This window comes from Colias croceus, chromosome 6 (assembly GCF_905220415.1).
Source record: "Colias croceus chromosome 6, ilColCroc2.1".
In the NCBI taxonomy this organism is placed as follows: Eukaryota; Metazoa; Arthropoda; class Insecta; order Lepidoptera; family Pieridae; genus Colias; species Colias croceus.
The window spans coordinates 2,355,773-2,374,938 of NC_059542.1; the positions used below are offsets into that span (position 1 = coordinate 2,355,773).

At 31.4% G+C, this 19,166-nt stretch overlaps 3 protein-coding genes across 4 annotated transcripts in view; 1 reads left to right on the forward strand and 2 right to left on the reverse strand.

The window, feature by feature from the left end:
* The window catches only part of LOC123692449, a 50,559-nt gene extending 46,638 nt beyond the window's left edge, over positions 1-3,921 (reverse strand). Inside the window, exon 1 of the mRNA XM_045637197.1 lies at positions 3,773-3,921. The gene's annotated coding sequence lies outside the window, so the exon portion shown is untranslated. The remainder of the gene's footprint in view (positions 1-3,772) is intronic.
* Positions 3,922-10,373: 6,452 nt separating this feature from the next.
* LOC123692784 lies at positions 10,374-12,699 on the forward strand. Of its 2 annotated transcripts, XM_045637574.1 has the most exons (5): positions 10,374-10,579; positions 10,984-11,011; positions 11,674-11,826; positions 12,059-12,073; positions 12,548-12,699. In XM_045637574.1, the coding sequence occupies exons 1-5, from the start codon at positions 10,541-10,543 to the stop codon at positions 12,676-12,678; spliced, it is 366 nt and encodes a 121-aa protein (XP_045493530.1). In that variant the 5' UTR covers positions 10,374-10,540; the 3' UTR covers positions 12,679-12,699. The 2 variants fall into 2 exon arrangements, with proteins under 2 accessions (XP_045493530.1, XP_045493531.1); XM_045637575.1 differs by lacking the exon at positions 12,059-12,073.
* Positions 12,700-13,172: 473 nt separating this feature from the next.
* Positions 13,173-18,432, reverse strand: LOC123692531 (calreticulin). Its single transcript, XM_045637290.1, has 7 exons — positions 18,282-18,432; positions 18,059-18,163; positions 17,530-17,765; positions 15,752-15,949; positions 15,217-15,426; positions 14,010-14,345; positions 13,173-13,704 (listed from the first exon to the last, which is right to left on the reverse strand). The coding sequence occupies exons 1-7, from the start codon at positions 18,367-18,369 to the stop codon at positions 13,684-13,686; spliced, it is 1,194 nt and encodes a 397-aa protein (XP_045493246.1). The 5' UTR covers positions 18,370-18,432; the 3' UTR covers positions 13,173-13,683.
* Between the last annotated feature and the right edge of the window lie 734 nt (positions 18,433-19,166).

Genomic DNA, 19,166 nt, shown 5'->3' on the forward strand with positions numbered 1-19,166 from the left:
CCTATGAGGAATACAATAATACATTATATTAGTTTGTTATGTTTACTTGTTGTTAATGAGGTTGCGTTTCATGTTTGGTATAGCTATATATCACAGGATTTTTATAACTTAGTTGGTGCGACAATTTTGTATTATACAAAACTTCAAAATATTAGTATAAATCATACAGATTTTATAGGAAATGAGGCATATTTATCCTATCTTCATAAAGATTCGTCGTTAATTCTTATTTCTCCGAATTAACTTCAAAACACCGTATGGCAAGATAACATTACCAACTGCGGCCCCATTCAATTATAACATCTGCTAAAATCGATACAATCCACACAATTAAGGATCCCTAATCAAAATTAAACTCCGACCCTCGAAAACAATACCGTTACCAAAATAAACTGGTAAAGATCAATAAAAAAATTACGAGGGTGCGTCATTTATCAAAGGCGTAACTGTGTAATGGGTTTTTAATTAATTAACTAAACATTCATGGTCTATGGGTCACCGTTATATTGCAGTCCTGTGAGACGCGTATTATTTTAATTAACTTCACATTTAAATAATTAATATCGTGTCATGCAGTGAAATCCTCGCGGACTGATGACGTCAAAGTTATGGTCTAATAACATAATCATGTTCTTTTTTCAAAAGCTGACTTTAAAACGCCTTAAAATTCGGTTCAAAAGTTACTTAAAAGGAAGGAATTAATATAAAAAATTATAATATAAAATATATTGTATTAATTAATGATAATAAATAGAATAATATCAAAATAATAATACAAGAACTAAAAGATTTCGTAGTCCGTAGACATAATTAATTAAATATTGTCTCTATTTTTTGTATTTCGTGATTTTTTATGGTCGTATCATGTAACAAAACCAGATTTTGTTACGATCTCTGTTAATCAAAGTTTGGCGAAAAAGCCTTTTAACGAAACGTAGGTAATTTATGACTTCAACATTTGTGATAATTATTACCATTCGCCATTATTTATGTAACGTTTTAAGATAAAAAGGAATTACCTTTTAAAGACGTATTTTTCTTAATTAGCGTAAGTATAATAAAGAAATACATATATTATGTATAATATAATTGTTGAGACATTAGTCGTGGTTTGTACAGCGTTTTCTATATCTTACCACTATTTGCTATGTTTTGTATTGCAAAACGTCCTCTGCCGCTTCTGTTTCTATCTATTCGCGAAAAACACTGCCTCGATTTCTGTTTTCGCCAATAAAAAAATTTTTTTTGGTTCAGCGAGCGAAGCGAATATTTGATACAAAATTGTTAAAAAGCAACCGTTGTGATGTCACTGTAAATCGGTTTCAACCGAGTACAACCGGTTGAGCGTTGTGCAAAGATGAACTAAAAACAAAAGTTTTTACACAAGCCGGCTGATAAGATCGATTTAGTGTGATTGCAAAACCCGTTTCAAACCTGAATAATTTTAATATGCAAGTTGTTTCAACTAGAAATTTCGTTTAAAATTTAACTTTAAATGGTTGTTTGCATTTCGACACGCGTTTGCAAACGATGCGTCTCTTTTTAATTACTTACAGAATATTTTTGTAAAATAACTTTTTATAATAATGAGTGCATTATGAACCTAGTTTCAAGATTGTGCAACATAATACAATAACCTTGATTGTATATAATGCAACGAATTGAAAAATATATCACCTACTTCCATAATAGAGGTCACGTTTATGATATTGAGTTTATTAATTTAGGTCTTTCGTATCAATTATAACTTTATTGCAAAATTTTAAAGGTTATTTTAAAAAATGGGTAGATGTTTGATTGACAATAAAATAAAATAAATACATAGCTCATATATGGCATCTTGTTTTGAAATTTACAAAAGGGCATTATTTGAAACAAAAATCATTTTATGTACTCCCAGGGTAGGTATTCCATCAAGTAATAATTTTTTAGCTAAAGATTTGCTGCGTATAATAATAAACTGCACTAAAAAAAACCTATGAAAGCGGCAATTATTGAGCTGATTGGACCTTTCTTCATACTGATATTCAGGATTTTGGTAGGTACACATATATTTAAGTAGGTAGTACTGGACAATAGAATACTGAAAAGGCCAATTTTTATATATGGATATAAAGCGCATTTGAACACTGTATTTTTAAGGTGTTGGTCAAATTGCTTATATAATACCTTAATAAGATAAATGTACATGTTAAAGTAGATTCAATTAATTATCGAAGTTAATCCTCCTATCTCGTAACTGCCAGGAGATAAACATATTCTGTGTAGGTACTTCTTCCTACTTCTTGTAAAATGTGAATTCAATAGAATATTTAATTAGCGTATAATACATAAGAAAAATATTGAAATGTTAATTAATCATGCTTATTTTTTTCCGAGGTTTTTGCGCGTGACTTCGAGGTTTTATGATTTATTCAAGACTCTTCTGGAACAGCTAGGCGAGTTGTATCGAAAAGGAAGTAAAATTAGGTACTTATATAAAATACAGTTAAATCATTTATTTATGGGATCATCCATCATCCATCCATCCATTCAGCCCGGATAAGTCCACTGTTGGACGTAGGCCTCCCCCATACTGTGCCACAGTTGCCGATCTTTGGCTTTGCTTAACCATCTGCGCCCAGCTGTCTTAACTATATCATCCGTCCATCTAGTGGGAGGGCGTCCAACAGTGCGCCGTCCGGTTCTTGGTCGCCATTCAAGGACCTGTATTCCCCAACGAGCATCGGTCCTGCGGGCTATGTGGCCTGCCCACTGCCATTTTAGTTTGGAGATTCTGAGAGCAATGTCAGTTACCTTCGTTCGTCTGCGAATTTCCGTATTGCGGATCTTGTCGCGCAGCGAAATTCCGAGCATTGCTCTCTCCATAGCTCGTTGGGTCACTCTTAATTTATTTATCAGGCCCTTTGTAAATGACCATGTCTCTGCGCCATATGTTATAACTGGCAACACACACTGGTTGTATACTTTTGTTTTTAGGCATTGCGGTATGTTTGACGAGAAGATCGTGCGTAGCTTCCCGTAAGCTGCCCATCCTAGTTGGATTCGGCGGTTTATCTCCTTCTCGAAATTGGATTTACCTAGCTGGATCGTTTGTCCCAGGTATATATATTCCTTGACAATTTCGAGTTCACAGCATCCCAGAGAGACAGGTTTAACTTCGATGTGGGCATTGAACATAATCTTTGTTTTATCCATATTCATCTTTAGGCCTACCTGTTGAGATACTTTATGGAGGTCTTCTAGCATTTTCTTCAGGTCATCAAGAGATTCCGCCATGAGAACTATATCGTCTGCAAACCGAAGATGAGAGAGATATCGCCCATTGATGTTTATCCCTGATTCTTTCCAATCCAGAAGCTTGAAGATGTCTTCTAAGGTGGCAGTGAAGAGCTTGGGTGAGATCACGTCTCCTTGTCGTACGCCTTTTCGTATAGGGTATATTTATGGGATACCATATAATAAACAGTAAGCCGGATTATCGTATATACCTAATATGCCATGAAATGAGGCATCGCTGGATAAATAAAAACAGCCGTAATACAACAAAGTACTTAGGTCAGTACTCGCTGTACGAGCTTTACGAGATTTAATCACATTAAGCTCCATTCTAGATAATATTGTTACATTAAATGTCTACACTGGACAAAAGATACGTTTCAACTCGAACTGTCATTATTTCCGATTTATAGTTCGTACTGCCATAACTTAATGCGTTTCTTTCCCTCCATAAATCTGTATTAAATAGAAATAAAGATGTAAAAATACTTACGAAGAATAATATCCAAATGTGTGTCAATCAAATTTTAAGTCACAGCACGAGTTTTTATATAAAAAATCAACTTTTTGTAACAACACCGACGTGACGGAGAGATACGTGTTAGCACCGCGACACTGTGAGGAGGACTGAGGCGAGCCGACCCTCTCTCTCTCGGAGGACTGAGGGACGATAACCTCTGTACTATGATGCCGTATAAACCTCAGCGAGTTTTACTTATGTTTCATGTACATTGCGTATTTCGCATCATCAAATTTTATCTGTGTATGTTCAATCGAGTGTAAGTTGGGGATGTTAGGACATATTGTATTGTTTTTAGTTTTCACTTGCGATAGTGAACTTTTTAAGAGTGTAATTAAAAAAAAACTTATTTAAATTTATTTAAATTTATTTATATAATATACAACCCTCCTGATTGACTCTATCTTATTAAACACTCGACCGTAATTTGAACGAATTCAATGGTTTTTTAAGTAGAAAGTCTTAAATTAATTAAAATAAAAAATAATACCTACAACTCCACACTAAAATTTATTTCACAATAATTAATCTATAAGGTAGGTAGGTAGGTATGTAGAGTAGGGTCGAATGCAAATGTAGACATAGGAACAATCCGAATTCTAACCCTACAAAATAATATTCATAGGTACTGTAATCAATTATGAGATATTATCTAAAATTATAATTATTTAAATTCTCGAGTATATTTATACAAGCCAGCATTGATAGGGGTTGTGCTTGTGTTGCAAGCCTGAAACTCTACAAACATATCTGTACCACAGATAACATAATTTATACATCTTCTTACCTTACTTAGTTGTAATAAGTAACGAAAAGAACAATTCATTTAATATATTTTAAAATTTAAAGAGAAAACAAATCAACAGAGAAATGGATTATCCACTGCGTACAATGAAGCGCAAACGTAATTAATTTTGAATACATAAAGCGCCAATTTATCGGAAGCGTAATGATGTTAAAATTATTTTAACGGAGTCCATTATTCTTTCGCTTTGGGATTCAATTGACAGCTTCATTACATTCAATATTAATTAACAATGTACCTACAATTTTGTTGAAAAATGTATTCATATACTTAATTAATTTACGTCGGAGGAACTAGTTCGTAAAAGCGGAGATGTCTTATTTTTTTTTATCCGTACAATTTATTGAATATGGTTAATTACATTTACGTATTCTATAAAATTTGTAAAAGTAAACCACCTCTACGTAACATTAGCATAAGTTATAAAAATATTGATTTTTTTTTATTTGTTCTACTTACCCCTTTCATTTACTTACATATAATTTGGTTACATAAAGTGGAATTAAAAAAATAAAGCTAAACACTGCTAAAGATATTCAGAAGCAGCTTGACCCAATGCTCATTTCCTTGTCTCCCATAAAAGCACACATCTTATGAGATACTCCGATATACAGATATTAAGATACGTACTCTGATATCCAATTATAGAAGCCATTTAGTTAACAATCATAAACGTTTTCGTGGCATCACCGACACAAATCTTAATAACATAAAGTACTCGGAGGACGAAATAATAAAAACTGTGGAATACAACACATATACGTAACATATTTTTATCGTTGAATCATGATAAAAAATAGCAGAATGTACACATTCTATATGATATAGGAAACCTATTCCTTTTATTATTGCAAAATGTTTTTTTGCAATGTTGTTCTTGCATTGTTTTTCAGGTCTGTACCTATTAAAATCTATTTAAATCTCATCTTTGAAAAAGTTATGTACTTACCTACTAACAAAAGACCTTTACCATGCAATAAATATGCAATATGCACTCTAAGAAGTTGTGAAATAATTCCTGAATGAAAGCAAAAATTAAAAATAATACTTAAAATACGGAAAAAATATGTTTATGAAGTTCTATAACTTGTAAGTTAGGTTCATTGGCGCGTCCTTGACTGTCGAATACACACTGAAACCAATTCTTTCGTTCTACCGCTTCGGCTAATTGTTGAGAGACGTTTATAGTTTATGATCCGAAAATATTAGACACGATAACTCCTAATATCTGTTATTATATTTTGTTCTCAATAATCGAAATTATTTGAGTTGAATAATGAAAATATAATAAATATGTTGCTGAAACAAAATTTATAAACCTGAGTTTCACCGTGAAAATAAAGAGGACTTATTCTAAGCTAGGCAACGTTAAGAAATTATCAATGTTATGAATCTTGCATATTCTGGACAGTTGGTAGACTGTAACATATTGGTAAAAATATATTATATTCAATTCAAAACAAAATGCCACTGAAACGAGTTAAATCAAGGTTTTGTAAAACCTGATATTTCTTTGAAAGGCTTAAAAGTTAAAACAGATAAAAAATATCTCGCATATTTTTTACGAATCTTACTAGTACCTATTATATTATCTTTGGTATGGATATATCATATCGTATGCAAGAACATTTAAATAATTTGAAACATTTTTGTCTTTGTTAAATAATTTGTACAAGACTTTAGATAATAATATTACAGACTGTGGTCACTGGTCACAGTAGGAATATCACTCCAAGGTTCGTAACACACTACGTTCGTACACATATATATATATATATATAAACAAATTACATTTTTAAAGTTATTTATTTAGCAGATAAGTATCACACAAAATTAAACTCTTCGTCTTTGTGCATACAGACATAGCAGAAATCTGAAATACATTTAAAAATAGAAAGTACATAGGTAGGTACTATGTACAATTTAGTATGTTTCATTTTTTTAAATCTACTTGTTTATAGAATAAATTAATTAAAATTGTCTCTCGTCTTTCATGTAATACATATTATCTAATTATTCTTAAGTATTCAAATCGTAATTTCCTTTTACTGTTTCATACTGTGTTCAAAATTCTCTAACGACACAAAACATTTTAATTGTAATTTTAACATTACAAGGAAGTCGTTACGATAATTCATCCGATTAATCCGACACGAATAAAACATAATGTCGTGCCTTTGCCGTTAGGCGTAAACAGCTTCCGTAAATTACCATACTATAGTTTCTTGTGAAAAATATAAGCCGTTGAATAAGCAATGGCTCGTATTTGTCACAGTTGAACCTGAGTACTTTATAATTATTTATCTGGATTAATATACTATTCCAATTTCCAGTTGCTGGTAAATAAAAAATGAATGTACAGTTTATACCTACCGATAACTTATTAAGTTATTAGTTATTATATCGCGTCTATTTATTTTTATATATCAATTGAGGAGTACTTCCATACATACGAACAAGTACACTAATTATCTAATAACCTAGTTGTAGTAATTTGAAATCTGTTTCAAAAGTTTTTCAAATGATAATATTATTGATTATTTTTCATATAGGTAGGTACCTACCTACCTGATCTTTAGAAACATACTGACTAAAATTCTATTGTCTTAGTGACCGAAAAATATTTGAGCTATCAGCGATGCTGTAACAACATAAGAATTTATATATTTCATGTATAAATTTTGAGGAAATACATATCATATACATACTTAAAAATCGACACACCTCATTTAGCCGATATTGAAAAGGAGCGATAAAACCGTTTCGTTACGCCTATAAAAGGTTATAACATAACTTTATTGTACTCACCCTCATATTTTTTTCAATTCATTTTAAAAAGGCCTCTTGTGTGGAATGAATGTCTCTCCATTGTGAATAATCGAATTACAATAAGAGCAATTTGTTTATATTTATCAGAATATAACGAGAATTTTATTTAATAAAATTGGTTACGTGCTATGTGAAATTACCTATGTGGTTTTGATACGTCTAGTTTAACAAACACTTTTTAAAGGATTACCTACGTAATTTTTTATTTTTAATATTATTTAAACCTCTACGAACATGGGAAATACCTACTAAACTGAAATATCACGTCTCAAATGTAGGTACCTATACGTACCTACCCAGACATTTATTTATTGAATATGAAACAAAATACATGTTTTATTTTTGTATTTTCAATGACAATTGACAACCAATAAAAAAGATAACCGAACCTGAAGAGACAACATGAACTCATACATTCTTCTTCCTCACCTTACAAAATTCCTATGTTCTATGAATTTTACTATCACAAAATGACCATCCATTGCCAAACAATCATGCCGATCACACAATTTCACTTAAAATTATCGGCAGTGTCATACTTTCAAGTGCAATCTTCAGTATTTTGAACCTTCTCTACATTGTACCTACGTTCGTAAATTCAAGAATAGTTTACGAGCGACCATAAGTTATGTTTCTCATTGCCCTCAGACATTTATTTGAGTATATATAGCTTTTTTACTTTGTTTATATATCATCGAAGTTGGATCATTGTTTTCTGACGTTTATGGAATTAGTTTGTATTTTTAGAGTCTAGTGTACTTACCTACCTACTACAAATTAATGTAGTAACTTAGTAAGTATGTAGTTATTAATACTGCTTGATATATTTTTTTAATCCTACAAATGTACGATAAAACTGGCTTAGCTTTTCACACTTTTAATAATGAAAACGCAAATCACAACGATTACTTAACCGAACAATATTTTTATAATCTTAATATTTTGAACAGATAAGTACAATTTCATGCACTTATTAGGTGTACTTTTACATTTATGAGGAGAACACTGATTCATACCAAGTAGGGACCGACGTCTGCAGGTCCTCTATAATTCCATAGGGTAGTTTGTGTTTACCTTCTTGTTACCTTTAAAATTATTGACATGCTAGCACCTGTTGTATAATCAAGTGCATAACCAAATAAAAGCACAGCTGCTTATTTGACTTTTAAGGGTAAAAGCGATAAGATAAAATTTTTAAAATGTTGTTTTTGATGCCATTCGAAAAACGTCTAAATATTTTGTGTGATTTAACTTTATTCGTGTATTTAATTAATTGCACTTTTTTTCTAAACTGTTCATTTTTTAAACCGATCACATTTTTATATATGTATTCCTTTTTTAAATACCTAACTGAACTTTGATAAAATAAGTTGCGGATTGCCCGGATCCCCGGATGTAAATACCTAAGTATATATTCGATTTTCTCATTCTAACGACTATCACGTACCTTTCCTCTGCATGTATCTCTAAGAAACATACTTATACTTCAGTAAATCTCCATCGTATTTTATTGGTAATAATATATGATATGAAAATAACGACATCTTTAGGTCAGGTACCTACGCGTACTACGTGGAGGAAACAAACTTAACTTATGTAGGTACTAGGTACCATACATTCTAAACATTCATAAGAAGAAATTAGTATAAATTTACAAATCCTTAAAATAATCCTTATCTTTCAGCAATATAGCGATTTTTGGGGTAGAACTAAAGTAGACCCGGTGTAGACTTCCAAAATATTGACAATAGGTGCTTATCACTCTTCTTTCCTTTAAAATACTTTTGCGATCTCATAAATACTTTTCTCATTATGTTAGACCTTACTCCTTTGTTTTAAGGGCTATTCTATTATTTATAACTAGCTTCCGCCCGCGACTCCGTCCGCGCGGATGTCGGTCTTCGCGTGGATGGTTATTTCTCCATTTTGAGTACCTCTGTCAATAACATCTTATAAATATCTATTGGACCCAATTCCCAAATACGGCAAGGCCTATAATAATACGCAACGTGTGTTCGCGGTTCTACGGAACAACGTCTATGGATAAAACTGAAAAATTAAGATTAATTTTTTTCTACGTATTTTTCCAGGATAAAAAGTATCCTATTTTACGCCCAGGATAATAAGGTATAATTATACCAAGTTTCATCGAAATCGAACCGCTAGTTTTCACGTGATGCCTTCACATACAGACAGACAGACAGACAGACAGACAGACAGACAGAGAGACAAAAATTTTTTTAATCACATATTTGGGTTTGGTATCGATCCAGTAACACCCCCTGCTATTTATTTTTTCAATATTTTCAATGTACAGAATTGACCCTTCTACAGATTTATTATATGTATAGATAACTAAGTGAATTTGTATTCATTCGTCTAGGGGTTGATAAAGACAACACTGGCGGTAGACGCCCCTCACTTAGTCGTTTTAAATAAATAAATGTTGACTGATAAAGTTTCTCCTAAATGAAAGTGTTGAAAGTAACAGTTGATATAGATATCTGTGTATATATATTATATGTACATATTTATATAGAGCTCATTGACAAGATCATATTATAATTTCAATTCGCCTTGATTAAAATAATAATTAAGAATTATTTTGCAAACTTAACATTGGAAAAGTTAGGATTTTATTTACAGACATGTTATTTTTTTATAAAAGTTTCAAAATAAAAACAACCATTAATAAGATTTGAATTTTGGGGAGGTTTTATTTTTTCTTTTATCTGGTAACTACGTACCTACATACCTATTATCATTTATATAATTTGACCTTACACTTATATAGCAAACCGTACGTACCTATTACCTACAATTAAACTCTTGAGCTTACTTATTATAAATCTGTATTCAATAGACATAAGACACTTTAAAATATTAGTTTTATATTACTTACTAAGTTGATCATAAACACCAACTCGAATGTTTTTAAAGCAAATACCTATAAAATTTAAAGTCTATTCACGTAAACATTTTCATAACGGCTCGTAAAACAAAACATTGCGAAGGCTCATTTGTGTTTTAATTAAGCATAACAATATAGTTGTATATAAGTGACAAATATCCTGAATAAATGAGTAGAGATAATATTTTAGTGAAACATGTGTTGTAAGTTGGGACTTGTCGTCGTATCGATTGTGGTAAGATGTGTTTTATAGCATTTTTAATAAGGTTTTCATAAAAAAAATTGTATAAGAATATTATTAGAATTAATTATTGTCGTAATTATTATAAGAATATATTAACAGGTAACTGTATATTTTCAATTTTAAATTTATTTATTATATAAGCACCCGTCATTCGTCCCAACTTCTGCGTTGGATTGCACACTCAAGCAAATAGAATTAACGTGCACTGAAGAATTTTTTCAAATCAGTTACAATATTATATCTGACTTTTTCCAATACTTGTTACTTTTATAGTAAGAATAGATATAAATTTTAGTTAGGTACCTACTAGGTGCCTCGGTAGATTATATAATTATATTTCTGTCGATGTATTAGTATATAAAATGCCTACTTAATGTTCTATTACACCTACACAGGTATTATTACAACTAACGGAAACTAAAGGTAAGCTGTTTTTAATTTTATGCATCAAGATATTTTTTCACGAAACCATACAATGCATTTTTTTTATATCCGGGAACTGCGCATCTCATGACGAGACGCGGAAAATATGTTAATTACCTACACAATTACTTATAATAATATAATAATTAATAATTTTAATGGTCATACAATTGATATGTATCGGATTACAAGGCCTTCCTATTTCAGGTCATAATAGGTACGTTTCGTCTAGAATAGGTATATTCTTTTTAGGAATTTTGAGTTTCAAAGAACAATGAATGCTCAAGATTTGATATTTATCTTTCTAAATAGATAAAATTCGCGTTCAAATGAATACCTCATTTTGAATATATAAAATAAGTACCTACTTAATCAAATGGGTACCTATCTAAATACATAAGGTACCTACCTATGCTCAAAGTTTCTGCGGAGGAATGTAATGGGAATTGGGATATTATCCACACCAGGTTCAAAATGGAATGCTGTAGGAATTAGGAAGTCACAAGGGGTCAGTTAGGTACCTACTACGGAAGCAAACTCACTCAGATAATATTTGCACATTTCACTCATTTTTATTGAACTTCATAGTTACAGCCTTTTACAGAGAAATTTATATGGAAGTAACTATGGTGATTTAACTGATACATTTATAAAATTTACAGAGAGTCTTGAGTCCGATATTTGCAAAGATTTCATGAGCTACGTCAAAAAACATCAACAAAAACACAACAAAGATGATAGGGAGGAAAAAGACTCAGCTGAGGATAAGAAAAAGGCTGATAAAAAGAAGAATTTTGATGAACGATTGGAGAAATGTGAGTAATAAATAAAATATAGGCATTATAATATTCCAAAATTCTGCGCCTACTAAATGTATAAGGCAACAGTTTTTTAGTTTGTATCTTTTTATGCAGCATTTTATAGCTTATTACTTCTTTTATAGTGGAATGATAAATTTCTTTCGTATAGGTACTTGAACAATAAGGTAATAAATAACACGCATTTTGTTAATCAGTACCTATTAATTTTTTATTCTTTTTGTTTCAGATCTAGAAAACAAATGTGAGTATTACTATGGTAACTACCTATTCATTTGTATGTAAAATATATGCACCTTATACTGTTAGGTTTTAGCTGATTCATCAAAGGAAATAGAACATAAAGCTAGCTTCGCATAGGGAATCATAATTTAACTTTGTTTATTGACTTGGACCAAAACTGTAGAACTATATCATACACATAGCACCTATAAAAAATTATACTTTTTCAATTTTATTAAGGTGTAAAGAAACTCGGTCATGGAAACACGAAACCACCTGCCCCAGGGGAAACGGCTAAAATGTTATAATAGATAACAAGTTAGCAAGGTCACATACAATAATAAAATAACACATACATATACTGATACTGAAATCAATCATTTATTGACTGAAATTAAAATAAAACTAATAAATATGTTAAATGGTCAGCAAAAATTGTTTAAAAGGTTTAACGTATGTTTCCAGTTGAATTTTAATGTTTTTTTTTAATTTGCAGTTCCCTGGTGGCCTAAAAAACAAATCGAAGACTTGGATGCAACTGAAAAACCAAAGTCAACTGCGACGCCCTTGGAAGGATTGGTGACGAGTTACGTTGACTTCGTATCTTATTTATTTAAGATGTTATAAATAAATTATTTTATTATTTTCTTCTTTTTGTATTATTTAGATTCAAACTTGATGAATGCCTGTAAGGTTGTAAGGTAGATTACGGCATTCAGTTAGCCGAATGTTTTGCGAAAAATCGATTAGGAAAAATTTAATAAAAGTGCTTGCGTCCAAATTTCGACTGACAACGATAGTCGATACCTATATTATATTCTCCTAATTATAATTATACATACATACAGTTTTGGTTTTACCAAAAAAACTATGTGGTACGAATCCTGAGATCGGATTTAAGACTAAAGTCTAAATTAGATCATATTTTCGATAAACGATTTCTTTTTTAATTTTTATGAAAAAAAGTAGGATTCTGCGTTTTTGTATTGTAATTATTGTCCAACCTAATTGTCCAAAATTATTGAATACTTTCGTAATAAGGAAGAGAATGAGGTAAAACAGAATATATATAAAGTGTCTACTTCAACTGTTATTTCTTTACCACAAATAAAACACAAACGTATGTTATATATTAATTTAATCAGACTCATTTCACAACACAAACATTCATCCTTCGACCACACCAAACTTGGCTCCACACGACACGCAGTGCCGTGAAACTATCTGACTCGGCTGTGTACACACTGCACAATGCACATTACTCTTATTGCTTAACCTGTTTCCGATCGTGTGTACAGAGCTTTATATACATAAAAAAATCAGTACATCCCAGGCGTACAACACGCCCAATTCATTTACGTGGAAAAACCCTAAATTTCTTAGTGAGCTTGAATTATACCGATTGTAAACTAGCAGAGATATTGTGCGGTATTTTAGCTTTTTTGCAATTTGTGGGTAAAATCCAGGGTTTTTTCACGTCAACATACAAAATGGAATATTTCGAGTGTCACACAGTGCTATTTATATAAATATTATACTGGATTGCACACGATTCAACTAGCATTGTAGGAGCATGGCGCGGCATGCTATATACCCGTCGGTAATTATTGTCTTTGCACTACACTATTTTGTTTACAGCTCATCGTGCTCCTCCTGTAACAAATAAAACAACATTTTAAATAACCTTGTAATATAATACTCAAATATTAATAAGTCTGTCTGCAAGTATATTTAATCAGCATGAACATTTTATATGTAAATATCCAAAATAAATATTTCTGAATTCAATTCTGTTTACATGCAAATTTGTTTCAAAAATATAACATGAAATCATCTCCAGATGTTACCAGATACCACAATTTACATTTCATTAGATACTTAAAAACCAATATAAGAACCTGCCCTAACTTTTGGCAACATGTACTTTTAAGTTTATTTAAAAATCAAAGTCAACTCACCACAGGCGCGGCATCGCCAGCCTCATCATCGAGATCCTCATCATCCTCCTCATCAGGCTTCTCCGCCTTCTCCTTCTCCCGTTCCACTTCATCCTGTTCATTCTTCATCTTCTTCTCTCCCTCAATCTTCCTCTTAATTTCCTCTCCCTTTTCCTTGGCGAGTGACAAATCATCAGTGATTAGGAAGTTGTCGAAGATTGTTCCAGACTTCACTTGCCACAAGTCAAGACCGACAGCGCAGAGTTCGTTGCGTTTGTAGAGGTTCGCGTCTGGTGTGTACTCAGGGTTGTCGATCTCGGGGTGTACCCAAGGACCTTTGTATGCTGGGTTGTCGATCTGTAGAGAAAAGCGGTTTTAGTGGCAACCCTAAATAATTAAATTCGAAATTATTGTACGAGATTGCAATAAATTGAGCTCCATACTCCAACTTTTTATACCTATATAATATCAATGTTTAAACTTTAAAGGTAAAACCTGTAATACAAGTTGTATTACAGGTTCTACAAGTTTTTATACATAGCCAATTTCAGTTAAGAATAATGATGATAAAATGCTCATAATATATTATCAAGCAGCTATACTTTAAGAAATTCAAAGAAGAAATGAATCAATCATAATGAGTAAGTTCTACTGCGGAAACTTCCAAAAGCATGACTAGTAGGGGTCACTGAAACCTTCCAATTAACGGATATACCACGACATACGAGTGACGTAGCTAAGTGCAAATGAACCAATAAGCAATAACTTAACATAATAATTTGGACAAACATATTGGCCCCGCAATAGCGGTAATAAAGGTGAACAACCTGTGCGACTAGACGCAGCCAGTATAAACAACTTTTTTCGTCACAGTTCATTCAATTTTGAATATGGCTATAGAAAAGGCAGTTACGCTTTCGAGATTTTGCGGATGTATAATGAAATGGATAGTTGATAGTTAGATATTTAGGCTATTTGAGATTTGTAATTTGTATTTTTTATATCCAAAAATATTTTATGGGCGAATTTATTTTTTAATATTTAACAACTTTTCTTCAAAATGTTTATAATTTTTTAGTCATTTGATAAAAATTAAAAAAGTATTTTTTTTTCATTTGTAAATGTGTGTGTGTTGCTTTTTCTACTTTTCCAAATGTATTAAAATATGAAAAACAACTTTTCCAATTTATTTAACAACTTATTATTACAATGGTATTGTCACACCAACCTGCTTAGGCGCCCACACACCCTTGTACTCGGGGTTATCAATCATGGGTGGTTCCCACTCTCCGTCCATTTCATCGTCCCAATCTTCAGGCTTGGTGGCATCAGGGTCCGGAATGTGTTCAGGCTTGTCCCAGTCTTCGGGTTTCTGGTCATCTGGGTCGGGGATGGTCGCCCTGTCGTCCCAGTCTTCGGGCTTTTTGGCTGATGGGTCCTAGAGAGATGGGGGGGAATTAGTAAAACAAAAAACAAATATTTCAAATTAGAAAATAGACTTAAAAATAAACAAAAACATATTACAGGATAGATACAGGGAAATTTTTGTATGAGGATGTACTGTGATAATATAATGATTATGATTTTCGGCTGATAAGTTGCATGATCAATAATAAAAATTTGCAAATAGGAACTTGAGAGACAAAAATATATAACTTCATGAAAAAAAACGTGAAAAAAAAGAATAAAACAATTTTAAACGAGGCTGATTTCAAAAATGACTTTATTTATTTATTTTATTTAGATAAAAAATACAAGCATACCTTAATCTTCTTAGGTGGCAGGAAGTCCCAGTCATCTTCAAGGTTTCCAGATTCAACCTTTTCATTATCAATGAGAACTTCATAGGTATTATCTGGGTTCACGAGCAGAGTGTACAAGTGAGTGTAGACGTCGTCCTTGCAACGGATGTCCTTCTTGATGAGGTGGTTCTTGCCCTTGTAGCTGAAGATTACGTGCACCTAGAAGTAAAGGAGATTTGTGTTTAGCCAATTTTAAAGCTACTGTACACGCCTACCTAGAAACAAAAAAGATTAATTTGAATTAAAACACCCTTCTATCATATTTTTATCATAGAATTTTTTATCAATTGAAATTCAAGATAATAAAATTTGATTAATAAATGTTGGTCAAATTAATCATTAGGGACGTGAAATTACTTTATTTTGGCAATAAATATTTACATCTATTTGATCATAAAGATAAAAACTGATAACCCAATTCCATTCGATTAATAAAATCTGATAAAAACATTCAACTCACATGGTGAATGCAATATCCTACTTGTTCTATTTTTACTTTTAGTAAGATATCAGTTATAAAGTTAATAAGTATCTTAATTTCTCTCTGTACAACCGGTTGTCTGGAAGAAATCGCTATTTAGCGATAAGACCGCCGTTTGTTGTAATGTATCCTAGGCTAAGTCTCATTTTGTAATTTATCTTGAGCAATAAAGCATAAATAAATAAAGAGAAAAAATTTTTGGATAAAATTCTTTACAGCAAATGATGCATGAAAAAGCTATTATGAATTTATGAGTATTTCGTTATTATGTCTAGTTTAATTAGCAAAAAATAACATTATAATAATTAATTAATTGTTACCCTATCTTTTATACATGCATATATTTAATGTTAATTTATTAGCTCAAAATATTCACAACAGTTAATTAATATGCATCAATTAAACTTTGATAACTTATCATTATTTAATTATAATGGATTTTATTGAATACAATGCCATTAACAAAATAATTAGAAAGGTAGGTAAGCCTATTATTTTCATATTCTTTACTGAATCAAAATTAATTTAAAAACACAGTAATATAATTAAATCATTACCTAGTTTTAGTTGTTATGTTTTATTTAAAACCAAAAAAAAAAAAAGTTAAATTTCATGTTATAGCCTTATTATTACTAGAATTAATTAAGTATGTTTCATATGAGATACACATCAGTATAACACCTATTATATTATTGGCATGCAACAGCAATATTATTAACAGTCAAGGTGAAATATCCTTTCAATTTAAAATGATTACAATCAAGATTATTCTCTGTAATTATAATTTACTGAAATTTATATGAGTACTAGAGATAATTGATCCAATATTCCAAATTTTTAATGCAAGAAAAATCATAGAATTCCATTTAAAGAACTTAAAAACTATAAATAAATACACATGCCTCTAAAAACATCATTTTGATAAGACCTATGATAACTACAATTATAGAAAGTATTTTAGGAATAATAACCAAAGAACATATTATGTTAATAAATAGTTAGGCAAGTAATTGTAAATCAACTACCAGAAAGTTCCAATTTTTTTTAAACATTGGCCTTCATGAAGTTTGATCAATTAACTACCTACTAGGTATTTATATTTAATTGAGTAATAACTGTCTACTTTTTATGGAACTATGAAAGTGAAGAATTTTCTAGAAAAATCATTCAAGCCAACATGTGCAACATAAAATGTCAAAGATATAAATCTAGAGCTTTCCATGGTGAGATTTTTTTTACTCAGCTATAGATTTCTTACCTTCTTAGTACCAGGACCACAAATGTCAGGACCAAACATAATTTCGTAGGGTGTCTCTCCGTGCATGTCCTTGGAGTCCAACTTGCAGTCGAAGATTTTCAGGTAACCACCACCGCAGTCAATGTCCTGTTCATGTTTCACAGAGAACTGCACAACTAAGGGCTTGCCCTCGTTTGAGAACGGCTTGAATTTGGTTGAGAGGGCATAGAACCTCGCATCCTCTGATGTTTGTAGACCTGACAAAAAATACTCATTTAATATGGAAAAATAGGTTCAGCAAACTGATTTATAATGTAGGTACGGTAAAAAACTCTTGAGGGTAGCGGAGTTTTTGCCGGTTTCGCACATTATGAATATTACTCATGTGGATCGAAATTAGGTAATTGGATTATTATTGGGCTATTGCTTAGTTGTATTAAAAACGGCCTCTTTTGTCACATATTATTCAAAATATTTCGTATATTAATAAAAACACTTAAAATAGTTGACTACGTGTATGATTTTGATTAGAAAGGAAGAGGTACCTTACCTTTATCTTCTTCTGGGTCATTGTAGAACTTTCCCGCTGTCAGCTTGAATTTACCGAATTCTTTTCCGGGATGTTCACTGTATACCCAATTAGATTCCCATGAATCTGTAACAGAAATAAGTCTTTGTAAAATCTATGAAATGTAGCCGGCATCGGCTATCGATTCCTACACGCGGTATGCCGGCACTTTTGTCTTTTTGGCCTTTCGTAGTTTTGAACTTACCATCAGGGAATTTTTCTTCGAAATATACATCACAATTAACTGAATAAATTGCCAGCAAGCTGACCAAACCTAAAACTAGCGAATTCATTTTGTTTGACACAGACACCCTCACTCGCGAGCAGACTAGCCACGAATAAGCACAAAAAATTTTGAGACGCTCTATTATTTAATTTTAACTGCTATGTTACGTAGTAAATTCGCCGTCTCATTCTATCTTAAGCAAAGGCCATATGAGGGAATGAGTCGGCAACAGTAGTGACATACGATTACAAAATTAGTGAAAGAAATAAATATATGAAAATATCACTAGTTGGAAAGAGATATACTGTATACAGGTTCATTATGTGACGTTGCATTACGCAGACAGATGGAACGTTCTTATTGGGCCAAATTATCAAATAGGAATTGAACACACCGTCGCTATGGGATTGTCGTTGTTGGCGGGAGAATTTAAAATATTTATCCTAGAGGACGATTCAAATGTTGTCGAGAAATAAAAAGATGGTCTATTTATAGTCTATTATTATAATATAAAATTTATTGGTAATTTGTAGTATTCAGAAAAAAATTATATATTATTATTTATTCATTAAAATTTAAGTAAAAATGTATTCTTCAAATATAATATTATTGTCCAATAGAAAATGCACAGGGCATAAGATAGAGACAGAGATATCATATTTTGTGCGTTGAAGCAAAACAAAACATTGATGTAGCGTGGTGAAGAACTCGCGATCAGAGATAGACTGGATTCTCGGCATTATTTTTTTTTTTTTTTTTTTTCATTTGTACAGACGACATTGAAGAAAAATAAAATAAATAATGTATAATAATTAAAATATAAGTACATAGAACATAGCTTGTATGGGTTTTATTTAATATGTA